The 27,661-nt window shown below is 42.3% G+C and overlaps 1 protein-coding gene across 1 annotated transcript in view; it reads right to left on the reverse strand.

The window, feature by feature from the left end:
- ssuh2.1 (ssu-2 homolog, tandem duplicate 1) overlaps nucleotides 1–19,533 on the reverse strand; it is a 31,778-nt gene extending 12,245 nt beyond the window's left edge. Inside the window, exons 1-5 of the mRNA XM_056301011.1 lie at nucleotides 19,294–19,533; nucleotides 19,038–19,131; nucleotides 6,689–6,784; nucleotides 6,346–6,430; nucleotides 98–227 (exon numbers count right to left, since the gene is read on the reverse strand). Coding sequence (XP_056156986.1) covers nucleotides 98–227; nucleotides 6,346–6,430; nucleotides 6,689–6,784; nucleotides 19,038–19,131; nucleotides 19,294–19,533 — 645 coding nt within the window. The remainder of the gene's footprint in view (nucleotides 1–97; nucleotides 228–6,345; nucleotides 6,431–6,688; nucleotides 6,785–19,037; nucleotides 19,132–19,293) is intronic.
- Between the last annotated feature and the right edge of the window lie 8,128 nt (nucleotides 19,534–27,661).

Genomic DNA, 27,661 nt, shown 5'->3' on the forward strand with positions numbered 1-27,661 from the left:
ACCATGGTTTTAAAAGGCGCAATACAAATGAAGTGCTTGACGATGCAACACTAAAATAATAAAACACCATCCATCCATCCACCTTAAAGGTGCCTACCCTATAGACCATGATAGGTTCGAGGTCTTTGAAGGTGAGGTTTCTGGCAGGTTTGGAGCTGTACCTCCACTTAGACTCCACGAACTTGAGCAGAGCATCTCTGGCTACATCCTCGGACACCATAGGCACCCTAAAGGGGAGAACCCACAACTTGGTATGACTGTATTCCTCAGCACATTCGTAGAATTACATTTATTGCCTTTTAGCTAAAAGCCTTATTCAGATTGTCAGCTGAAGGTAGGTAAAGCACTAGGTGCTGTGGATACTCTGCATGCTCCAGAATGGGTAGATATTTGAACTAATGCTCAAGGGCACTTTGGCAGGAAATATAGATTGCCATTGGAATTTAACTTAACTGTTTTCAGGTTTTATGGGTTGGCCATTTATACCACCAGGCCACCACATAAGGCAGGATAATATTTATATATATATAATCCAATGAGACAAGTAAATTCTTTATGAGACTATACAAGCCTGTCTCATGCAATAAGCAACCATCAGCTGTGATTGCTTATGACATGACACAGGCTTGTACAGTCTCATAAAGAATTTACTTGATTCACTGGATTATTTTGCTCCTTATTTGTTGAGCACTTTCCCTACCGTTTCTTTTAACTATATGTGTATAGATATATACACACACACACACACACACACATATATATAAGTAAATTCTTTATGACACACAACTGTTGGGGCAAAGTTGGAATAACAATATTTTAACTGCCTGTCCTTCCAACTGTGCCCCAACACCACCCCACTATATGATTCACATAAATTACCTTGTAATATTTCAAATGTACACTATGTCAACAGTGCCCTGACCCCTAAATGCTTTTCAAAACAAGTCCCAGTCCCTTAACCCACTGGTTGTAATGTTTTCTACCCCTCCATTGGTTGCTGTGCATCATAAATACCTACTCCTTTGGTTGTTATAGTTTAAATGTTTCCTCATTTGATTGGTTGCTGTCCAACCGAAATTAGGGGCGTGACGCTGGGCAACGTAAACTGTATGATTCTTTGTCGAACCACATTAGTAGCTGATGAGTGTGTGTCGCACGAAACAGGCCTGTATTGCAATGTATTAAACTTTTTTCCTGTGTCAGTATTGAGATATATATATATACACTCACTGGCCACTTTATTAGGTACACCTTGCTAGTACCGGGTTGGACCCCCTTTTGCCTTCAGAACTGCCTTAATCCTTCGTGGCATAGATTCAACAAGGTACTGGAAACATTCCTCAGAGAGTTTGGTCCATAATGACATGATAGCATCACGCAGTTGCTGCAGATTTGTCGGCTGCACATCCATGATGCGAATCTCCCGGTCCACCACATCCCAAAGGTGCTCTATTGGATTGAGATCTGGTGACTATGGAGGCCATTTGAGTACAGTGAACTCATTGTCATGTTCAAGAAACCAGTCTGAGATGATTCGAGCTTTATGACATGGCGCGTTATCCTGCTGGAAGTAGCCATCAGAAGATGGGAACACTGTGGTCATAAAGGGATGGACATGGTCAACAACAATACTCAGGTAGGCTGTGGCATTGACACGATGCTCAATTGGTACTAAGGGGCCCAAAGTGTGCCAAGAAAATATCCCCCACACCATTACACCACCACCACCAGCCTGAACCGTTGATACAAGGTAGGATGGATCCATGCTTTCATGTTGTTGACGCCAAATTCTGACCCTACCATCCGAATGTCGCAGCAGAAATCGAGACTCATCAGACCAGGCAACATTTTTCCAATCTTCTATTGTCCAATTTTGGTGAGCCTGTGCAAATTGTAGCCTCAGTTTCCTGTTCTTAGCTGACAGGAGTGGCACCCGGTGTGGTCTTCTGCTGCTGTAGCCCATCTGCCTCAAGGTTCGACATGTTGTGCGTTCAGAGATGCTCTTCTGCATACCTCGGTTGTAATGAGTGGTTATTTGAGTTACTGTTGCCTTTCTATCAGCTCGAACCAGTCTGGCCATTCTCCTCTGACCTCTGGCATCAACAAGGCATTTTCGCCCACAGAACTGCCGCTCACTGGATATTTTCTCTTTTTCGGACCATTCTCTGTAAACCCTAGAGATGGTTGTGCATGAAAATCCCAGTAGATCAGCAGTTTCTGAAATACTCAGACCAGCCTGTCTGGCACCAACAACCATGCCACGTTCAAAGTCACTTAAGTCACCTTTCTTACCCATTCTGATGCTCGGTTTGAACTGCAGCAGATCGTCTTGACCATGTCTACATGCCTAAATGCATTGAGTTGCTGCCATGTGATTGGCTGATTAGAAATTTGCGTTAACGAGCAGTTGGACAGGTGTGCCTAATAAAGTGGCCGGTGAGTGTATATGTGTGTGTGTGTGTAGTGTGTAAGGCACATTATATTTGTTATGCCTGCACCACCCTGTCCATCCAACCCCCGTCCCTGTCCCCTGTTCCTTATTTCCATTTCAAGGAGCTGGCAACCCTAATATACGTATATACACATACAGTGGTGCTTGAAAGTTTGTGGACCCTTTAGAATTTTCTATATTTCAGCATAAATATGACCTAAACATCATCAGATTTTCACACAAGTCCTAAAAAGTAGATAAAGAGAACCCAAATAAACAAATGACACAAAAATATTATACTTGGCCGCTCTGGTGGCCGAGCAGAATAAACCACCGTTCTTACAACCCGCTCGTCATGTGGCTGGGAGGTATAACCGGTCACGGCCAGAGCATCCACGGGGTAAGGCATTCATTAGGCCACCCTTACCCGAGGGATAGTGGGTGTAGATCGGTGTAGTGTTCGGGGACTCGTCGTTCTCTAGTGACCCCTCTGGCCCACCCGGGCGCCTGTAGCCAAGCAACTGAAAGCATTCTCCGTACGCCTCCTTCGCGGCCTGAAGGTAATGCAATCCATGCGAGGCTTCAGCGTGCAAAATAGCGAGAGCAGCCGACACGAGTTTGCAGGAAGCTGGTGTAACGACTGTCTCCTTGCTGCGGAAACGTGAGCCAGGGGAGTTATTCGACAAGAGTTCCGGCCATATGCCATTGGGTTAATCGGGTGGGATAAGGGGGAAAACTAGAAATAAATTTATAAAAATATATATAGATATATATTATACTTCGTCATTTATTTATTGAGGAAAATGATCCAACATTACATATGTGAGTGGCAAAAGTATGTGAACCTCAAGGATTTGCAGTTAATTTGAAGGAAACCCACGCAGACATGGGGAGAACATGCAAACTCCACACAGAAGATGACTTGGGATGACCCCCAAGGTTGGACTACCCCGGGGCTCGAACCAAGAACCTTCTTTTTTATTTTTTTATATTTCTATATGGGCGGCATGTGGCGTAGTGATTAACACAGTCGCATCACAGCAGGAAGGAAGGTCCTGGGTTTGAGCCCCGGGGTAGTTCAACTTTGGGGGTCATCTCGGTTTGTCCTCTGTGTGGAGTTTGCATCTTCTCCCCGTGTCTGCATGAGTTTCCTCCAGGTGCTCCGGTTTCCTCCCACAGTCCAAAGACATGAAGGTCAGGTGAATCGGCCATACTAAAATTGTCTCTAGGTATGAGTGTGTGCATGTGCGTGCCTGTGTGTGCATGTGTGTGTGTGTGTGTGTGTGTGTATGTGTATGTGTTGGCCCTTTGTGATGGCCTGGTGGCCTGTTCAGGGTGTTGCCCCCGCCTGCCGCCCAATGACTGCTGGGATAGGCTCCAGCATCCCCGCGACCCTGAGAGCAGGATAAGCAGTTCGGATAACGGATGGATGGATGGATGGATGGATGTATATATATATTCTATGTCTACCTAGTGGTTTTGTGAAGGATACTGTATTTCCTGGACTACAAGTGGTACTGGAGTATAAGTCGCACTCAGCAAAAAAAAAAAAAAACATTGTTGCAAAGAGAAAAATACATATACAAGTCACTTCAGTAAAGTCACATTTATATGGCGTTACAGTATTTTAATTTCGTTACTAGACTAAACACTGCCATCTAGTCGCCTTAGTGGAAATGCAGCTTATTTGTCTGACAAAGTTACATTGTAGAAGTTGCTTTGGACCACCAGGCGAGTAAAAAAACAGAGACTTTCCATTCTATTCCATTATCCAAACCGCTTATCCTGCTCTCAGGGTCGCAGGGATGCTGGAGCCTATCCCAGCAGTCATTGGGTGGCAGGTGTGTGTATGTGTGTGTGTGTGTGTGTGTGTGTGTGTGTGTTGCCCAGAGGGGAACCATCAGGGCCCTCTATTTAAAACATCATCAGTTCTAATTTCATTTTATCTATTCACACTTTGAAAATCAATATCTAAACAACATGTTTGTGAGGAAATAAACCCTTCAAACCTGTCTATTCATTTTGCGTTGGAATGTGAAAATGAAAGAAGCCCCTTTGTCTCTCTGTCAGAATTTTGCTGCCTCTGCAGTTGCTAGGACGAAAAAAGCTATGCTTCAGCTCTGTGATTGGTGGTTCAGCTATAATTTTACACAGGTCCAACCAATAGTAATTCAATGAGAGAGCAATTTCAGTAGTCTCATGATTGGTATCATGTCTTCCCTCTAAATGGGTGGACTTTGTTAACGCTAACTTTATGACAAGTTCTGTCCACTATGGGGGGGACACAAGCTAGTGGGGGGGGGGGGGGGGTCCGTGGTGGTGTAGTGGTCTAAGTATTGGCTTTGCGTCGATGCAGTTGCCCACTGGGGACCCAGGTTCGAGCCTCGGTCTCGTCAGATCCGACTATGGCCGGACTCAATGAGGCAGCAATAATTGGCAACGCTGTCTTCGGGAGGGGGTGGAGTCAGCTTGTGTTCGTCACATGAATGTGTCTCTGTGTGTGTCGGAAAAAGCAGTGGTTCGGCCTGGATTCGCCTTGTCACGAAAGTGGCGAGGCGTCTCCTCGAGACTGCTGGCCGGAGAGATGCAGTTGGTGAACACATGCAGTACAAGGGTGGGTGTTTGAACTAAAACAGGGCCACTAAATTGGGAGAAATCAAAAATAAATTTTACAAAAAAAAAAAAAAAAAGACTAGGCTAACCTGCTGGTTCAGGATGGAAGCCTTGAGTTATGTTACGGCTAGTGAGGTTGACATTGTTACGAATTTATTATCTATGCCATTTTCAAGATTAACATTAACTGAAAAGTTGGAGTTAATAAGTAAAGGCAGACCTACACTAGGGGTAATTATTTAAAATCTAATAGGCCACCATGCCAACTGATTTTATTCTGGCTGCTACCGCCAGTGTTTTGTATACGTTAAGGTTTATTTGGGAAAACGGTCATTATGCAGAATTACCGGTCAATCTGTAAATTTACCAACTCACCAGTCATTGTGCACGTATAACATATGTATTTGACAGGGCGCTGTGCCAGTCTAATAATATTTTTTATTAAAAATCTTGTTTGTTTGTGGTGGTGGGTTCCCAAAATGCCATGATCGCTGTTCACTGTCCATGGTTCTGAAGTGTCTGTTGCTAATGGTTGCGCTGTCATGATGTACATGAAATGTTGTTGGTTTTGCGTGGTAGGAGGGGGTGGCTGTCATGTGTTTTGCACCCCGGCCTGTTGTCACCACATTCCGCTGAAGTGCACACACAGCTTGTGTGATGATGTGATTATTTTTAAGTAGGATTTGTGTCTTGCTATAGAAATTAGCTGTTTTATGTTTTGGTGATAACTCTCACTCCCCATGTTGTTTGCTTGTAGCATTGCTAAGGCTGGACTATCCATCCATCCATCCATTATCCAAACCACGTATCCTGCTCTCAGGATCGCAGGGATGCTGGAGCCTATCCCAGCAGTCATTGGGCAGTAGGCAGGGAGACATCCTGGACAGGCTGCTGGGCCATCACAGGGCCGACACACACACATTCACACCTAGGGACAATTTAATATGGCTGATTCACATGACCTACATGTCTTTGGACCGTGGAAGGAAACCAGAGCACCTGGAAGAAACCCACGCAGACATGGGGAGAACATGTGAACTCCACACAGAGGACGACCCCCAAGGTTGGACTACCCCGGAGGTCCAGGACCTTCTTGCTGTGAGGCGACCATGCTAACCACTGTGCCACCATGCTGTCTGAGGTTGAACTAGCATCTTTTTTTTTCAGAGCTGGAACTGTCATAGTAAGTAACTTTTGCAGTACTATAGGAGAAGACTAAGTGGTAGTTTGCTTTTTTCCTGTCAAGGGAAGGGGGTTCAGAGGGCCAAGGTTTAAGAGTCACGGTTCACCACTGGTGTTACCTGACAGTAGACACTGAGGTATTCCTATCTTGCTCAGGTTGGGGGTTGTATGCGGGTGGTGGTGGGTACAGTGGGTTCTCTCCCTCTAAGGACAAACAAAGGAGAAAGGAGGAGAAAGTAAGAGAGAAGGGAAAAGGATCGGGGTTTGGGGTGGTTGAAAAGAAGAGTAGATAGAAGAATAGGAGAGAAGAAGGGGTAAGATGAAGAGGAGAGGAAAGAAGAGAAGAGAAGAGAAGAGAAGAGAAGAGAAGAGAAGAGAAGAGAAGAGAAGAGAAGAGAAGAGAAGAGAAGAGAAGAGAAGAGAAGAGAAGAGAAGAGAAGAGAAGAGCCGAGCCCAGCTCACCTCCTCCTTTGTGGCCCTGGTAGCCATGCACATCATCCAGCCAGCCAGGAGGTAGAGCTGAAGGTCCTTCTTCTGGTATGTTTGGATCAAATGTGCCTTTGAAATTGAAGTAAAAAACAAAACAAAACACATTATATACTTGTCTGTTTATCTGCAACTATTTTTTTCCTTTTCCTTTCTCCATTACATCCCTTAATTCAACTCAGTTCCTACTGCAATCAACGCACCAAAGAACATTACATGTAATTAAAAATACAAGATACTATTTCAAGTTCAATTTTATTGTTATATGTATTTAGAATATAGCGAAATTCTTGTGCTCTGGCTCTCTACCCTAACACAAGGGACACAAGGACAAAGGAAACACCATCCCCACCCCCACTAAAGACCTACATAGTCTATGTACATGTTCATACATTATATACACAATATACAGTACACGATAATGCGAAAATGTAAGGTGTATATCAGTGCAACAGCTGTTCAACCTGACTGCCTGTGGAAAGAAACTATTACTGAGACAGGTGGTGTGTGATTTGATGCGCCGGTAAATTTTTTTTAGATGGAAGGAGCGAGAACAGAACAACAGCGGGGTGGCTGGTTTCCTTAATGATGTTTTGGGCTTTACTTTTGCAGGGAGTAGTGCAAATACTATAAAGTTGCGGTAGTTCCATGCCAATGACATTTGTTGCTGTCTTTACAGTCCTTTGAAGCAGTCTGCAGTCCTGAGCAGTCAGGTTGCCAAACCACACTGTGATACAGCCTGTCAAGACACTCTCAATGGTATGGCGATAAAAGTTCATAAGAGCTTTGGTACTCATACCAAAACTCTTGAGACGCCTCAGAAAATACTGTCTCTGCTGGGCCTTCTTGAGGATGCAATTGCTGTTGAGAGACCATGTGAGGTTGTGATATGTAAACCAAGAAATCGAAAACTCCACAATTTCAACAGATGACCCATTGATGCAAATAGGAAGGTAATTTTCTCTGATCGATCTAAAGTCAAAAATTATTTCTTTTGTCTTATTGACATTTAGAGGTTATCATGGCGCCATATTGTTAAATCTTCCACTTCCCTCCTATAGGCTCTCTTATCACTGCTGCTTATTAGTCCAATTGTTGTGGTGTCATCTGCAAATTTAGTGATGCTGCTGTTGTAATATTTGGCAACAGTCATGTTTAAACAGACTCTACAATAGGGGACCGAGAAAGCAGCACTGAGGTGCGCTGGTCCTAAGAACCAATATGGATGAGTATGTTTTACCTATTCTCACAGTGGGGCCTGCCTGTCTATCTATCCCTGTTCTGTCTCCTGCCCTATTTCATCACTTATTTCTATCACCCCCCCCCCACCCCTGTGCTCTATCCTCTCTCAATTGATGTATGTTGTATTCTGTAAATTGTGTAAACACAACATCCATTGCATGTTGTCCGTTTTGGGAGAGAGATCCCTCCTCTGTTGCTCTTCTTGAGGTTTCTTCCTATTTTTTCTCCCTGTTAAAGGTTGGTTTTTTTTAGGTAGTTGTTCCTTATCCGATGTGAGGGTCTAAGGACAGGATGTTGTGTTGCTAGTATTGTATTCGGCCTGCCGGTTTGTCATTAGCCGGTCCTGCTATGCTAAGTTAGTTGTTTTTAGCTACCTCAGCCTGTAGTCAGCTGTTCACTGAAACTTCGGCCCATACTAGATATTTGGTAAGAGAATAGCCACTAAAAAAATGCTTTTCCACAGAAAAAGCGTGTGAATGCTGAGCTGCTGAAAGAAATCGTGAAAGCATTGCTGAAAATGGATAAATAGGAAAAGTCAGAAAGTCACTAGCCTACCTGAAATACCTGGAAACTGAAATGTGAAGGGAAGGGTAGTGATGAAGAGGAAGGGTAGTGATGAAGATGAAGAGTAGCGATGAAGAGGAAGGGAAGGAAGGAGGGTAAGAAGGTTGTAGGAAGGTAGGATAGCAGGGAGGTTGTAGGAAGGAAGGTAGGAAGGTTGTAGAAAGGAAGGTAAGGTTGTAGGAAGGAAGGTAGGAAGGTTGTAGGAAGGAATGTAGGAAGCAAGGTAGGAAGGTAAGAAGGTTGTAGGAAGGTAGGATAGCAGGGAGGTTGTAGGAAGGAAGGTAGGAAGGTTGTAGAAAGGAAGGTAAGGTTGTAGGAAGGAAGGTAGGAAGGTTGTAGGAAGGAAGGTAGGAAGCAAGGTAGGAAGGTAAGAAGGTTGTAGGAAGGATGGTAGGAAGCAAGGTAGGAAGGTTGTAGGAAGGAAGGAAGGTAGGTAGGAAGGAAGGAAGGTAGGAAGAGTGTAAGAAGGTAGGAAGGCAGGAAGGTTGTGGGAAGGAAGGTAGGAAGGAAGGTATGAAGGAAGGTAAGAAGGTTGTAGGAAGGAAGGTAGTAAGGTTGTAGGAAAGACGGTAGGAAGCAAGGTATGAAGGTTGTAGGAAGGAAGGAAGGTAGGTAGGGAAGAGGGAGGAAGAGCAGTTAAGAAGTGGCAGAAGCTGATCAAATCTACCAGGTGTTGAGAGTTGACAGTAATTAGGCTGGCAATTGAGTTTCAAATTGACATGTGATGTCACAATAGGACTGAACATTCTAACAGGCAAAGTGTATGGCAGAATTGCTAAATTTTAGAGCTGAATTGTTCAAAAACTATAAAATATTTTTAAAATCTGAATAGGATTCTGAAAGAGCTGAATATTCTGAACTGTTTAAGCTTTAAATGGGGTTTCTAGCTCAAAACATTAAGGAGATATAGTTCAAAGGTGATGAGGGTTTCAACCTTTCCCCATAGACTTCCATTGTTTTGAAAAAGTAGAAAAAGCTTAATATGTCTAAAAGTATAAAAGATTTCAAAAAACCGAAATGTGAGCCTTAATGAGCTTAAAGAGATGAACATTTTGATACCTGAATGGTTTCAGTGGCTAAAAGTATGAAGGAGTAAAAGAGCTGGAAATGTTGCAAAAGTCCCCCATTGACTCCCATTCAAAAAATAGCTGAAAAAAGTTGAATATTTCAAAAAGTTCAAAAGGTATGAAAAATCTGAAAGGGGAGCACTAATGTCCTTAATGAGTTGAACATTTTGATAGTTGAATGGTTTCAAGTAGCTAAAAGTATGAAGGAGCTACAAAGTGTCAAATAATGGGCGGAAGAAAAATAAATAAATAAAGAACTGCAAAGCAATAGTGTGAATGCTGGGCATTCACACTAATTACATGGAGGTGACATCATCTGTATAAATTGCACTTGACAAAACCTGGCTGATACTAGACAAGCTATCATGGCCTGAATATACTGTAACTGCCATTTTCTTGTTGTTCTCACACCGAAATGGTTCACTAATGTTCCCAAGTGCCAACATATTGTTATTTTTCACATTTCCATTGGCAGGACTCTAATTGTTTGCTTGTTTGTTAAGGTTACACAACAGCATGCCTGCCCCCGTTGGGGTTTGATGTGGGGTGGAGGTAGGGGTAGGGAAAGAGGGATCTGGGGAGGTGGGTGGCAGGATGTGGGTATTGAGGTGTTTTTGCACCCACTTTTTTTGTTTTGTTCTTTTCATTGTTCCCCTCCTTTTTCCCTTTTTTACTTTTTACTCATCTTGGCGGTCTATCTTTCCTCTACTGGTCTACTGATGGTAAACATTTTCTTTTCATTTGCCATACCGACTGTATCTCTCTCTCCAACTTTGTTATTAGATGTTCATATCCATTATCTCCTGCAATGACATACAACATCACTAACATCTGGCTCAGGGAGTGGTATGAGTAGGTCAGTCAACTGCACCAGCTGGAACATGAATGGCCCCAACCTGCCTGTAAAAAAGAAAACGGGTCCGACTAATCTTAAACACTTCAACACTCAGATTACATTTCTCCAGGAAACACACCTTTGCGACTCAGACCAAGTTCAGCTTCACTTTGGTTGGGTAGGCCGGTTGTTCCACTCGAAATTTCAATTCAAATCCAGGGGGGCCGCTATACTGATTGCCAAAAATATCCTGTTTTAGGTCTCAAAGGTTCATGCAGATTCAAGGAGTCATTACATAATTGCCATTGTTCAGCTGTATAATAGCCTGGTTATTCTAGCCAACATATACGCTCCCAATTAGGATGATGCACAATTCTGTAAGGATTTTCTATCCCACTTACTGGCTAAAGCCTTAGCTCACCATTTAGAGACAGTGCTTGCAGTTATAATTTCCCCAGACCAGACTGGAATTGTCAAAAACAGGCAATCTTTTATTAAGCTTCGTTGTTTTCTTAACATTCTTTATTCTAAGCCTCCTCAGACCCCAGAGGTGGTGGTATTATTTGATTCAGAAAAGGCTTCTGACTGGGTGAAGTGGGGCTACCTTTTTTTATTTCTTTGCGAAAATTTGGTTTCGGTGATAATTTTATATCCTGGGTCAGATTATTGTACTCATCCTCTAAGGCCTCAACATGTACAAATTATATGAACTCTTCCTCTTTCTGGTTACGCAAAGGAACAGACAAGGGTGCCCTTTAAGTCCCCTGCTCTTTGTGATAGCAATAGAACTGGCCATAGCCCTGCGTAGTGACCACATCAGTGGTATTCACAGAGACCAGAAACATAAGGCATCACTTTTTGCTGATGGCCTGTTGGTTTTTTTGGTTAATCTGCGCCCCTAAGATCTTGACATTATTGAAGGATTTGGGTTTTTTTTTTTTAGGTATAAACTCAATTTACATAAAAGTGAATGAATCCCAATTAACTCCGCAGCAGATAAATATCCGCTTAGCTCCTTTCCATTCAAGATTTCACCTGACAATTTTTCTTATCTTGGCATTTTTGTAACATGGGGCTATAATGATCTTTTTAAACGAAACTTTCTAACTTCGCTAGGCTGTACTAAACTTGATCTGGAATGCTGGTTTGGGCTCCCTCTATCTTTCGCAGGTCGTATTAATGCAATTAAAATTAATGTCTTACCCAAATTTGTATACCTCTTTTAATCTATACCAGTTTATATTAAAAAGACATTCTTCTCTTCGTTAGATAAATTTATTTCATCATATATTTGGAATGGAAAAATGCCTCTGATATGCAAAGTGGTCCTTCAGAAATCCCGTGAAGCTGGTGGAATGGCCTTACCAATTTTTCAGCAATATTACTGATCCTGTAATGTTAGGGAACTGTCCTTTTGGCAGTCTAAGTTCACAGGCACCACAATTCCATGTTGGTTAGCCTTTGAAATGTCATCCGTCTCTCGTGTATCTTTGCACTCACTTCTCTGCTCAGCACTCCCTTAGGCTGACCCTATATCCAAATTTACTGATAAGTCAGTCACATGTGAGTCTATTAAGACTTGGAAACAATTTAGACAGGCTTTCAAATTTAAAGATCTCACTATTGGTACCCCATTAGAGAAAACCAGTCTTTTGTCCCCTCTATGTCTGATGGAGCCTTTGAGCTTTGGAGACTCAACTGAATATTCACTTTGGAGGACCTATTTATTGATAACCCTTTTGCATCTTTCGACCAGCTGTCTGAGAAGTTTAATCTACCCTGAAGTCACATTTTCAGATATTTGCAGATTTGTGATTTTACCCAGTTCTGCCTCCAAAGACTCAGTTGGACCATATTCTTGAAATTAATCCTGCTGAAAAAGGGCATATCAGTAAATCTTACAAACCCCAATTCTAATGAAGTTGGGACATTGTGTAAAACATAAATAAAAACAGAATACAATGATTTGCAAATCCTTTTCGACCTATATTCAATTGAATACACTACAAAGACAAGATATTTAATGTTCAAACTGATAAACTTTATTGTTTTTTCCAAATATTCACTCATTTTGAATTTGATGCCTGCAACACGTTCCAAAAAAGCTGGGACAGGGGCATGTTTACCACTGTGTTACATCACCTTTCCTTTTAACAACACTCAATAAGCGTTTGGGAACTGAAGACACTAATTGGTGAAGCTTTTTAGGTGGAATTCTTTCCCATTCTTGCTTGATATACAACTTCAATTGCTCTACAGTCCGGGGTCTCCGTTGTCGTATTTTGTGCTTCATAATGCGCCACACATTTTCAATGGGAGACAGGTCTGGACTGCAGGCAGGCCAGTCTAGTACCCCGCACTCTTTTACTATGAAGCCACGCTGTTGTAACACATGCAGAATGTGGCTTGGCATTGTCTTGCTGAAATAAGCAGGGATGTCCCTGAAAAAGACGTCGCTTGGATGGCAGCATATGTTGCTCCAAAACCTGTATGTACCTTTCAGCATTAAAGGTTCCTTCACAGATGTGCAAGTTACCCGTGCCATGGGCACTAACACATCCCCATACCATCACAGATGCTGGCTTTTGAACTTTGCACTGAAAACAATCTGGATGGTCCTTGTCCTCTTTAGCCCGGAGGACACGACATCCATGATTTCCAAAAACAATTCGAAATGTGGACTCGTCAGACCACAGCACACTTTTACACTTTGCGTCAGTCCATCTCAGATGAGCTTGGGCCCAGAGAAGCCGGCGGCGTTTCTGGATGTTGTTGATATATGGCTTTCACTTTGCATGGTAGAGTTTTAACTTGCACTTGTAGATGTAGCGATGAACTGTGTTAACTGACAATGGTTTTCCGAAGTGATGATATCATGTACTGTAGATGACGAAATCCCTAAATTCCTTGCAATTGTACATTGAGAAACATTGTTCTTAAACTGTTGTACTATTTGCTCACGCAGTTGTTCACAAAGTGGTGAACCTCGCCCCATCCTTGCTTGTGAACAACAGCCTTTCGGGGATGCTCCTTTTATACCCAATCATGACACTCACCTGTTTCCAGTTAACTTGTTCACCTGTGGGATGTTCCAAACAGGTGTTTTTTGAGCATTCCTCAACTTTCTCAGTCTTTTGTTGCTAAAACTAACTCAGTTCTGGCGTTCCATCTTTCAGGCCTTGGCCGCTGTTTTACATTTCCCACTTGAACCTTCTCCTCTGAGAGCCATCTTTGGGGTCATTCCAGTTGATGGGCTTGCAACCTAATTCTCAACCCTTTCTCTTCTATTCTCCTTTCCCTTGTACTTATTTATGTACTTGTTTGTTTTTTAGTTAATTTTCCCCTTTTCTTTTGTTCATTCAATTTATGCTTGTTACTTGTTTACTTTGTTAATTTTTGTTAAGGTTTGATTCAATTCATGTTATTTTGGGTGGCATGCCAGGCAGGGTGGGGGGTGTGGTGGGGGATGTTTTATGGGTCTGTGCGGAGGGTGGGTGGGCAGTGGGGGGGTGTTGTAGTTGTGTTTTGAAAATTGAAAATAAACCTTGTTTGAAAAAAATGTCATGCTAAGAAAACACTCTCATAAGTGCAGAGCAGATCCTTGACTTTTAATCCCTTCAAGAAAGTTGACTTTCATCTGAAAGAAGGAACGGTTAGTTACTGCACCACTATGATTAGCTCAGCTAAAATAGGCAGAACAGTAGCTGGAAACATTAAGATTACATAGTGACGCTTTATGGGGTTTTCCCATCATGGTCCTTTATAGAGTTGAGCATAGAGAATAACATCAATCTGCAATGGCAGCCATGCTAACAATAAAGTCAAGTCTTTAAGATGAATAAGTCTGTCTGCTATTTAGCCTATCTATTTGAATAGAAGGTCTTTATATGAATCCAAGGTCTTGATATAATTGTAAGGATCACAAATACACAAATGGATTAATAAGAATGTTTTTCATCCATACACTGACCATGTCATGGTGTAAATTATATTTTGAAGGGAATTTTCAATGGCGACTCCTTGTCCGACTTCCTTGTTCATATGCATTTTGGAGAAACAGCCCTGTGTAGTGGTGAGCATGCACAAATCCTGTATTTCACATGCATTACCAATGCAGATAGTTGTATCTTGAACATTATGTCCATCCATCCATCCATTATCTGAACTGCTTATCCTGCTCTCAGGGTCGCAGAGATGCTGGAGCCTATTCCAGCAGTCATTGGGCAGCAGGCAGGGAGACACCCTGGACAGGCCGCCAGGCCATCACAGGGCCCACACACACACACACACACACACACACACACACAAACTCATACCTAGGGACAATTTAGCATGGCCAATTCAACTGACCTACATGTCTTTGGACGATGGGAGGAAACCGGAACACCCGGAGGAAACCCATGCAAACATGGACAGAAAATGCAAACTCCACACAGAGGACAACCCGGGATGACCCCTAAGGTTGGAGTACTTCGGGACTCGAACCCAAGACCTTGTCTATTTGAAAGCAACACCTAAATACCTTTATACATAGAAGTCTCCAAATTTGTGCAAATGTGTGAGAGGGAGGGAGAGAGAGAGACAGCGATAGAGTCGTGAGATAGAGAGAGCGAGAGCAAGGGAGTGGGGGTGGAGACCAACCAAAGGGAAATGCTTGAGTTGAGGTCTAACCCCATTCACTAGCTGCACAAAACAAACCCGTTGGCCTCTCCTCCTCCACTTTCTACTGCATCAGTCATTTTCTCATCTATAGCTCCCTCTGACAGTCTTAATCCACAACACTGCTAAACGAGGCGTCACTCCCAAAGCATGTGTGCAACGAGCACATACACATAAACATAAAGGCCCATTCAAATATGGTGATTACAAGCAAACATACAGCTTGCAAGTCATCAGTGTGTGTGTGTGTGTGTGTGTGTGTGTGTGTGTGTGTGTGTGTGTGTGTGTGTGTGTGTGTGTGTGTGTATCATAAGTATCAAACCTCAGAAATGTGAGGTACAATGCCACAAAGTTTAATTCAACACAACTATGAATAACAATGACACGTCAACACCCACTGTACCTTAGTTTCTCTGTCACCAACTGTTTCTGTTGCTGTTCTGTTTGTCTGTTAGCAAGTCATTTTTTCCTTTTTGCTTGTTTGTGTGTGTGTGTGTGTGTGTGTGTGTGTGTGTGTGTGTGTGTGTGTGTGTGTGTGTGTGTGTGTGATAATCATTTGTATATAACTCAACTGTTGATAATTTTGGTGTCTGGTCCCCTTAAAGTAGGGATGAAACAGGAAATTTACTTAGCTATATCATAGTTAAAAAAAACAAACATTGTATAAGTCAGCAATGGCTAAGAAAGCACATATGATAAAATGCCTTTACGCTTTATTTGTAACCTGGTACCGCAGCTTTGTCTAGGCCACGTGTTTATGTCACACAGCTGGTTGTTCACCAGGAAAGAAAAAAACAGTGCTGGATAGTGAATGTTGTGCTTTCATACAAGTATACATTAAAGTAAAAGAAAAAAAATCCATCCATCATCTGAACCACTTATCCAGCTCTCAGGGTCACGGGGATGCTAGAGCCTATTCCAGCAGTCGTTGGGTGGCAGGTGGGGTGACACCCTGGACAGGCTGCCAGGCCAGCACAGGGCTGATAAACACACACACACACACACACACACACACACACACACACACACACACACACACACACACACACACACACACACACACACACACACACACACACACACACACACACACACACACACATTCATACCCAGGGACAATTTAGTATGGCTGATTCACCTGACCTACATGTCTTTGGACTGTGGGAGGAAACCGGAGCACCCAGAAGAAACACGGGGAGAACATGCAAACTCCACACAGAGGATGACCCGGGATGACCCACCAAGGTTGGACTACCCCAGGGCTCGAACCCAGGACCTTCTTGCTGTGAGGCGACTGCACTAACCACTGCGTCACCATGCCACTACTTGAACATTATGTAATATAGGTATTTTAGTACAAACAAAAAAAACCTATGTCTCTCAACAAATTGTAGCCAAACAATTTCATTCATCCTTCATTCATCAAGAGAGGGGAAAAATAGTTCCATACAGCTCCTTACTGGAGACAGAGCAAAACTGAGGCAGTAATGAGCAGTAAAACCGACTTCATAGTAGAATTAGAGAGTTTAAACTCTGGCCACAACTTAAAATTCAGTTTCTATTCCCAAAGCAAACACAGGAGTGTATGGCTTTGACAAGAACCTGCTGAACTGATACTGTAATGAATAATCTCATGGGTCAACACTAAGCTCAATGAAAATATGAACATGAAGTGATATTTACATAAATACTGCAACATCTGTGTGTGTCCGTGTGTGTGATGTCTTTAGTGTGTGTGTGTGTGTGTGTGTAAATATATATATATATATATATATATATATATATATACACACACGTGTGTGTGTGATTCAACTTTAGGACTTGATAAATTCAGTTGTTTAAAAGATCAAAATGCATCTGTGGGACAGTGTTCCTGAAAGGAGAGACTTTTTGCTTGGGTCGCAAAATACTATCTGTGGCTTAAATTCAACAATATGTCTGTGTTAACTGAAGAAAACAAAATGGAGCCAGAGAAGTATTTGATTTAATATGACTGAAGCACAACACTAAACTAAAGGATAAAAACAAAGTTACTATTTACTCTTACGCAGTGAAGCTTAAATGGCTTATGACTTAAAGCTGGCTACAGGCAATGAGATTTTCTTAGGTTAGCTTTCAAAAATATATATAATACAGTATGTAGTTCAAGACTAAACACTATTGAAATAATTTTATTTATTTCAATAGTGTTTATTTAAACCTCCAAGTCAAAATAATAAGTTAAACCCATGCCCATGAAAATGTCTCAAGGTCTTGTGATATAGACTTGATGACTTGATTATCATACATGAGAAGTAAAAACACTTTTATGAGCCAAGTAAGTCTGCATACAAAAAGACTGACTTGATAAAATACACAGAACATAATGCAACATCATAATGTAGAATACCTTTTTATTATCTTAAATGCTTTATATTTTCATTATGCTATATTACTACACATACTGTATTGCTATATTGTTGTAACTTTTATTTCAATTAAATAATTAATTTTCTAACAGAATTTCCATTCAGTAAGGACAGACTGCTGAAATCAAAACAATTCCACAAATCAGAAATATACCTAGATGAGTATTTCACAATATAATCAAACATATTGACTATTCCACCGCACACATCAAGCATGCCATAAGGATATGGAGTGAGTTGTTTATTTATAATTCAATAAGATATACACCGTAAGTTTTATTATAGCTAATAATTCCTAATTTTAAATGATTAACATTTAATTAAGTTTGGTTCAAAGCCCTGTGATGGCCTGTCGGCCTGTCCAGGGTGTCTCCACGCCTGTCGCCCAATGACTGCTGGGATAGGCTCCAGCATCCCCGTGACCCTGAGAACAGGAAAAGTGGTTTGGATAATGGATGTGTCGAGACTAAACCCACACTTAAAAGCCCCTGAGGGGTTGCTAGACAGGCACCTAATTGACACGCTTGTAGCCACTTCGCATCATGTGTGTCTATGAAATAATGTTCAGACTTGTTTAAGTTGAAACAGTCCAATATTCCAAATTTACACTCGTATCGCTTGCCAGCCTAGCGTGGCCTGCAGCAGCAAAGCAGTCAAAAAACTATGTATACTCCCCTCTGTCAAGCAACACCTATCACCTGATTGAATGTTCCCACCTATATTGCTGTGAGCCCATAGCAATTAGAGTGACACCGGTGGACCAATTAAGTGCTTACGAGATAAGACCAAATGGCTTCTACACAACGGCCCCTAATTGTAATGGCTAACAGATATAACAATTTCAATACATAAAACATTTAGAGAACCATAAAAAAATGACAATAGTAAGCACAGTTTACCACACATATACACATACCCCACAAATTAAAAAAACTTTGACATGGTGCTTTAGATCAGTGGTTCTCAACCTTTTTGGGGTCCTGGACCCCCTGCGTATTTTTGATCTACCCTGAGGACCCCTCCACCTGATCTTGGGGGAGGGGGGTTGCAATTTGATAGAAACAGTAGAAACTGCATTTTAAATTGCATTATAGCATTTATTCACTCTTTGGGGCAAAAATAAGAGCTTTCAGTTGTAACTTAGATATAGTTAACAAAACAGAATTCTTATGCAGTAACTTTCAGATATATGTAACAAAACAGAATATGTATTCAGTAACTTTCAGATATATGTAACAACAGAATTTTTATGCAGTAACTTTTAACAATGCAAACGGGAGCGAGATCTCTTATTAAAATACAATAAATTACACTTGTGAAACAGATGTAATTAGAGAAAAAAGTTCTGTTACCGTTTATAGTTTAGGTAGATAAAGGTCTCAGTCACATTTGAGTAAAATAATCCTATTTCTATAAATGTCATAGGATCTTTTTTTAAAGATATTTTATTTTCACGGACCCCATGCAATTACACCACGGACCACTAGGGGTCCGCGGACCCCCGGTTGAGAAACACTGCTTTAGATGATGAACTATAATCACCTTCTAACCTGTAGGTTCATGCAGTAAGCAAAGTTTAGCCACAGGCCTTTCGATGACACCCGTCTTTGTCTGCAGATGCACTGAGCGCACAAGTCCTTTCTTCTGAGTGGCCAGGAGCCACATGGGGAGGTAGGATCCATAATGATTACAATATCTCTAGGCTTGAGATTGTTCCGCCTTTGGTTCTATTTCTGCCTCTCCTGCAGTAAAGACAGGTATTCACGTATCCATCGTTTCCAAAAAGAGATCGGAGATGTATTGGACTTGCCTCCACCTCTTCCTGATGTACAAGTCGTGTTGCTCAAACATTCCTGGTGGAAAAGGTGATTTTCCTTTCATAAGCAGGATGTGATTAGGAGTAAGGGGTTCGAGGTCATTCGGATCAGACAGTTTGGTGATAGGACGGTCATTTAAAATGGCCTCAGCTTCACACATGACTGTACGGAACCCATCATCATCCAGTCTCTGCTGCTGAAGAACTGCGCTGAGAATCCTCCTCACCATGCGGATTACACGCTCCCAGACACTGCCATAATGTGACCCTGCTGGAGGACTGAAGCTCCACTTGATTCCCTTTTGCTGTAACACTCCTTCAATCTGTGCCTGATTCAGAGATGAGAGCACCTCCCTCAGTTCTCTCTCTGCTCCTATGAAATTAGTCCCATTGTCTGACTGAATATGAGCGACTTGACCTCTTCAACAGATGAACCGACGTAACGCATTAATGCATGCATCTGTATCCAATAAGTTGGCTACTTCTAAGTGGACTGCTTTTCTGGACCAACAGGTGAATATCATGCCATAGCGCTCGACAGTGCCTCGTCCCCTTTTCACCTATATCGCTCCGAAGTAGTCGATGCCCACATTGGTAAATGGTGGACAGTCAGGAAGAATCCTTTCCTTTGGCAAGTCTGCCATCTTCTGCACCATCATTCTACCATCATGTCTTCTACAGAAACAGCGTTCAGTTATGATTCTCCTCACAGCTGAATTGGCACCTGTAATCCAATATTTCCTCCTCAGTGTGGCCAGCGTGTGATTACGACCTCTATGGCCAAGCTGCTGGTGAATATCCTTTAGAATAAGCATGGCTACATGTTGATCCTTGGATAGAATCAATGGATGTTTGGTTTCCTCTGGCAAAGAGCCCTTGGTCAGTTGCCCTCCAACTCTCAGGAGCCGATCATCCAAACATGGATCCAACTTGTAGAGAACGCTCTGTCTGTTCACAGCACCTTTCCCAGATGACAAGGTAGCAATCTCTTCACCAAACCTTTGCTGCTGACAGACTGAATTATAGCAGTCCAACCTCACACAGATCCTGTGTCGACAAAGTTCGTCTTCCTGACACCATGACACTTTGCTTGCCGACATTAGAAGCCTCGGACTCCCTCCTCCTGTGAGTCATGTTCAGAAGCTTCCTTTTCAACTTAAGGAACCAGGCTACTGCTACCTTCAGTCTCCGCCAGTCTGAGAAGCAGGCGATAAGACAATTAGTACCAATCAGGGGAGTCTTTCACATTTACTGCATTCACAACAGCTTCCTTCTTGACCTCCAGGTCATTTGATTCAATCACAGTGTCCACCATATTGGCTGGCCAGTCCTCTTCTGGCTTACGCAGGAACCTTGGACCCTCTATCCACCTTTTATTAAGGAAATCTCCAACCCTCACACCTCTGGATGCATCATCCGCTGGTAGCGGATGCATCAGCGTCGGTAGCGTGAAGCGATAGTTTTTTGACTTGAATGTAGAGACTAAGCCCACACTTAAAACCCCTGAATTGCTGCTAGACAGGCACCTAATTGACACGCTTGTAGCCATTTCACAATATGTGTGTCTATGAAATAATGTTCTGACTTTTTTAAGTTGAAACGCTATATTTATTACTGAACGCGATGAATCCATAAAACGTCATACATCATAAACAGTCCAATATTCAAAATTTACACTTGTATCGCTTGCCAGCCTAGCGTGGCCTGCAGCAGCGAAGCGGTCAGAAAACTATGTGTGCACCCCTCCGTCAAGCAACACCTATCACCTGATTGAATGTTCCCACCTATATTGCTGTGAGCCCTTAGCAATTCGAGTGACATCTGTAGACCAATTAAGTGCTTACGAGATGAGACCAAATGGCTCCTACAGGATGAATCGATAGTTTAAAGCCTTTTTTTGTATTCGGTTATTTGCTCAGGGGCACATCGGTAGTTTGTACAGGCGACCCTCAGAATTAACATCTGTCAACCTTGTACCTCCCAAGTGACCAACCAATGAGCTTGCAGATACCAACATGAGTAATGATGATATGACAATGTGTACTGTGGATGAACACTTAGTCAGGCTTTGACTTTGCTAGATTGGACTGTATAGCAACACCAGCAAAACTGGCCTCATAAAATACCATGCAATATTGTGAGTTGTTTTTTTTCCCCCAGACAATTTAATATTAGATGAATGTTCACAATAGTTTCTTGATTTATGCACTTCCTGGACACCATGCAGCGATTAAGACTGTGCGTCATGATTTTTGCCCTACATGAATGCCCCCATACAAACCCAGCCTGCAACACAAGTAGTCTTATTCCTCAGGGTGCTTTTCATTGCCAATGTTATCTTCAAGCTACCACTGCCACGGGGCTAAAAATACAACGGTCTGTGCACTTATGTCACGCTGGACACAATACCTCTGCGAGGTGGTGTTTCCCTTGAAAGAATTGAACCGCGATGGATGGAGTGTGAGAATAATCTGAGGCAAAGAGGGAGTCGAGAGAGAGAGAGAGAAAGAGAGAGCGAGAGAGAGAGCAACGTAAATAAACTGGGAGTCTGATAGCAATTCAAACAATCTAGGAAGTCATATTGAGTACATAAGAAAACATATAACCAAATAAATGGGAGCCATTGGATAAAGGCAATATTTTACGTAAATGGTTTGCATGGCTTGGAGAAATGATGTAAACCATTTTATTAATGATGGTAACAATTTTGCTTTAACCACAATGCTGTGACTAATCAGTCAATGGCACATTAACACTGTGACAGTCACAGTCCTCAAGAGCATAGCCATTCATTTTCTCTGCTTGCTTTATTCTGTTTCTCTGTATTGTTTTTCCACATTATTGTACAAACCCCAATTCCAATGAAGTTGGGACGTTGTGTAAAATGTGAATAAAAACAGAATACAATGATTTGCAAATCCTTTTCGACCTTATTTTCAATTGAATACACTACAAAGACAAGATATCTAATGTTCAAACTGATAAACTTTATTGGTTTTTACAAATATTCACTCATTTTTAATTTGATGCCTGCAACACGTTCCAAAGAAGCTGGGACAGGGGCAACAAAAGACTGGGAAAGTTGAGGAATGCTCAAAAAACACCTGTTTGTAACATTCCACAAGTGAACAGGTTAATTGGAAAAAGGTGAGTGTCATGATTGGGTATAAAAGGAGGATCCCCGAAAGGCTCAGTCATTCACAAGCAAGGATGGAGTGAGGTTCACCACTTTGTGAACAACTGCGTGAGCAAATAGTCCAACAGTTTAAGAACAACGTTTCTTAACGTACAATTGTAAGGAATTTAGGGATTTCATCATCTACAGTCCATAATATCATCAAAAGATTCAGAGAATCCGGAGAAATCTCTGCACGTAAGCAGCAAGGCCGAAAACCAACATTGAATGCCCGTGACCTTCAATCCCTCAGGTGGCACTGCATTAAAAACCAATATCATTCTGTAAAGGATATTACCACGTGGGCTCAGGAACACTTGGGAAAACCATTGTCAGTTAACACAGTTCGTCGCTGCATCTACAAGTACAAGTTAAAACTCTACCATGCAAAGCGAAAGCCATATATCAACAACACCCAGAAACGCCGCCGGCTTCTCTGGGCCCGAGCTCATCTGAGATGGACTGCCGCAAAGTGGAAAAGTGTGCTGTGGTCTGACGAGTCCACATTTCAAATTGTTGTTGGAAATCATGGACATCGCGTCCTCCGGGCTAAAGAGGAAAAGGACCATCCAGATTGTTATCAGTGCAAAGTTCAAAAGCCAGCATCTGTGATGGTATGGGGGTGTGTTAGTGCCCACGGCATGGGTAGCTTGCACATCTGTGAAGGCGCCATTAATGCTGAAAGGTACATACAGGTTTTGGAGCAACATATGCTGCCATGCAAGCGACGTCTTTTCCAGGGACATCCCTGCTTATTTCAGCAAGACAATGCCAAGCCACATTCTGCACGTGTTACAACAGCGTGGCTTCGTAGTAAAAGAGTGCGGGGTACTAGACTGGCCTGCCTGCAGTCCAGACCTATGTCCCATTGAAAATGTGTGGCGCGTTATGAAGCGCAAAATACGACAATGGAGACCCCGGACTGTTGAGTAACTGAAGTCGTACATCAAGCAAGAATGGGAAAGAATTCCACCTACAAAGCTTCACCAATTAGTGTCTTCAGTTCCCAAACGCTTATTGAATGTTATTAAAAGGAAATGTGACGTAACACAGTGGTGAACATGCCCCTGTCCCAGCTTTTTTGGAATGTGTTGCAGGCATCAAATTCAAAATGAGTGAATATTTGCAAAAAAACAATAAAGTTGATCAGTTTGAACATTAAATATCTTGTCTTTGTAGTGTATTCAATTGAATATAGGTCAAAAAGGATTTGCAAATCATTGTATTCTGTTTTTATTTATGTTTTACACAACGTCCCAACTTCATTGGAATTGGGGTTTGTAGAAAGGGATCCATGCATGTAGTGGCAGACAGTAAACCACTGCAAACTGAGCATCAGTACTGTAATTAGTTGTGTGCCGTATGCCATGTCAGCATCGAATGGTTGTTTTTTCTTCTTTTAAATTTCCCCCCCCTTTTCTCCCCAATTGTATCCGGCCCATTACCCCACTCTTCGGAGCCGTCCTGGTCACTGCTCCACCCCTCTGCCCACCCGGGGAGGGCTGCAGACTACCACATCCTTCTTCCGATACACGTGAAGTCACCAGCCGCTTCATTTCACCTGACAGTGTGGAGTTTTGCCAGAGGGTGCGTGGTAGGATCACGCTATTCCCCTCAGTTCCCCCTCCCCACTGAACAGGCACCTCGAGCGACCAGAGGGGGCGCTAGTGCAGCGACCAGGACACACACCCACATCTGGCTTCCCACCCGCAGACACAGCCAATTGTGTCTGTAGGGACACCCGACCAAGCCCGAGGTAACACGGGGATTCGAACCGGAGATCCCCACGTTGGTAGGCAACGGAATGGACCACTACTACAGGATTGTAACTGTAACAAGAAGTTCAAATATCAGAAATTGCCCTGTAGGATTACATTACAACTGGGTGCCCAGCAGTCTGCTGACACTGTACGACACAGAATTATTTTAAAAGATGCTCTTACAATGGGAAAATAGGGATTTGTTTTGTAAAAGAACAACAAAAATGTCCTTTAATAGCTGTTCCATGTGTCAAGTCTCTCCAAAAATATGGTACATTACCATGTTTGTATTGTTCAAACAACATCAGATTCACTGTGTCTGATGACCTTTTGCAGTGCAGTCTGAAAAAGCTGATTATAAAATGACCATGCCATATAGTATGTATATGTAATAATAAATCAAAAGATTGAACCAAAATCTAGGGGTAACTGACTTATGCTTACCCTGATTTCAACCTTTCTCGGAGAATGATAACCGAATAAAGCTGTTTACACGACTGTTTCTAAAATTTGAGTAATACCTTGATCAATTTAAGATCAGGTTATTCGTCTGCATGTAAACAAGAAATCCAAGTTATCAGTTTATGCTAACATTTCAATCACAGCATACACATGGACATTGTTATGCAATTACTCTCATCACCACGTCCACGTTTCTTTGCATAATCACTGTATGTGCCACGGAAATGACGTATTACATGCTTCCCTCAATCTCTACCTTATATCCTGTGCAATGGATTTCCTTCACCCTTAATCAACACATTTTTATTATTGGCGTCACTATAAAAATGTGCTTACAAAGGCATTTATTTTAAAATGTATAACAACTGAAAGTTGACAACGCTGTCATCAGCTGCATGTGATTACTGTATACACAGTAAGATGTGGGGAAACGGGTGAAAGACAAGGAAAAATATAAAAGGTCGATTAGTCGAAAAACACAGCTTTAAAACTCCCATTGCCATAACCAAAAGGAATGCCGTTTTTCAAGTCCACAAATTTCCCAAGAATCGTTTTTTTATGGTATGGAAAAGAGACCATGCACATAAACATGCGGCTTACTTCATACCAATAAAAACTTTTGCACTTTGTATAGGGAGCACGTAGGACAATGACATGATCCAGAAAGGGCAGGTGTGAGTGCAAGTCTTTCTTCCAACCAAGGAGTTACACACCTGAGTCTACAAATCAAGGGTCCTAGCAAAGACTATTGGTGAACTAATAGAATCAGGCATGTAATTGCTTGGTTGGAACAAAGGCCCACACCCACACCGGCCCTTTCTGGATCAGGCTGCCCATCCCTGAGCAAGAAAACCTACAAGGAGTTATTTTAGTTAATTTCTAGTGGTTATTCTGCATGTTAGGATCTGAGTGAATCATACTTTATGACCCTGGTAAAATTACCGATTGATCGATAGATAGATAGATAGATTTGTTGTCACAACCTGTACATTAAAGTAGAAGTTTACCACCATACATAATAACATACATCCACACACTCATATGAGTACACGCGTACAACTACATTCTACAAACGTACCTTTATGACATCCAGTACGACATGGGAGACATGGTCTATATGCTGTGTTCAAAACAACTTTGAATTAGTAAAACACAAGATCAAACTCATGAAAAAATAAGATGGCCATTAAACTCAAAATTACAGGTCAGAAATCCAGGTATTGTTTCAGAGCTCCAGTTTCTCCAACCTGAGCCCCAGTGACACCACAGCATGAAAAAAGTGAAACAAATACAGCTGCAAGGGGCAACTAGCAGGGTCCAAGCCATGTGTTGTAGTGTACAGCAAAAAAAAAAAAAAAAAGTACAGACACTTTCAAAAATTTAGTTTTTGCAATAAAATTCTGAAATCGTACACGCCTAATCTTCTTCTTTCGGCTGCTCCCATTAGTGGTCGCCACAGCGGATCATCTGCTTCCATATCTTCCTGTCCTCTGCATCTTCCTCTGTCACACCAGCCACCTGTATGTCTTCTCTCACCACATCCATAATCTTCCTCTTTGGCCTTCCTCTTTTCCTCTTGCCTGGCAGCTCCACATTCAGCATCCTTCTCCCAATACACCCAGCATCTCTCCTCCGCACATGTCCAAGCCATCTCAATCTTGCCTCTCTTGCTTTGTCTCCAAACCGCCCAACCTGAGCTGTCCCTCTAATATACTTGTTCCTAATCCTGTCCTGCTTCGTCACTCCCAATGAAAATCTTAGCATCTTCAACTCTGCCACCTCCAGCTCTGCCTCCTGTCTTTTTGTCAGTGCCACCATCTCCAAACCATACAACATAGCTGGTCTCACAACCATCTTGTAAACCTTCCCTTTCCCTCTTGCTGATACCCTTCTGTCGCAAATCACTCATGAATCTTTTCTCCACCCACTCCACCCTGCCTGCACACTCTTCTTCACCTCTCGTCCACACTCCCCGTTACTTTGATCAGTTGACCCCAAGTATTTAAACTCATCCACCTTCACCACCTCTACTCCTTGCATCCTCACCATTCTGCTGTCCTCCCTCTCATTCACACATATGTATTCCATCTTGTTCCTACCGACTTACTGACTGTCATTCCTCTTCTCTCCAGTCCATACCTCCACCTCTCCAGGCTCTCCTCAAACTGCCCCCTACTCTCACTACAGATCACAATGTCATCCGTGAACATCATAGTCCACGGAGACTCCTGCCTGATCTCATCTGTCAATCTATCACCACTGCAAAGAAGACAGGGCTCAGAGATGATCCTTGGTGTAATCCCACCTCCACCTTGAACCCATCTGTCATTCCAACTGCACATCTCACCACTGTCACACTGCCCTCATACATATCCTGCACCACTCCTACATAGTACATACTCCTACATACATAGTAGTCTTTCCTGGCATGAAACCATACTGCTGCTCGCTAGTCATCACTTCTCCTCTTAACCCAGCTTCTATTGCTCTTTCCCATAACGTCATGCTGTGGCTGATTAACTTTATACCTTTGTAGTTGCTACAGATCTGCACATCGCCCTTATTCTTGAAAATCGGTACCAGTACACTTATCTACTCCTCAGGCATCCTCTCACTTTCCAAGACTGTATTAAATAATCTAGTTAAAACTCCATTGCTATCTCTCCTAAACATCTCCATGCCTCCACAGGTATGTCATCAGGACCAACTGCCTTTCCACTCTTCATCCTTTTCATAGCTGCCCTCACTTCCTCCTTGCTAATCCACCGCACTTCCTGATTCACTATCCCTACATCATCCAACATTCTCTCTCTCTCATTTTCTTCATTCATCAGCCCCTCAAAGTACTCCTCCCACCTTCTCAACACACTCTCCTAACTTGTGAGCACATGCCAAATTGAGATATTATATTTGCATTTTCAGGACAAAATTAAGGTTTTTGATGTGTCTTGACATGTCCAT

The sequence above is a fragment of the Lampris incognitus genome, chromosome 2, assembly GCF_029633865.1.
Source record: "Lampris incognitus isolate fLamInc1 chromosome 2, fLamInc1.hap2, whole genome shotgun sequence".
NCBI lineage: Eukaryota > Metazoa > Chordata > Actinopteri > Lampriformes > Lampridae > Lampris > Lampris incognitus.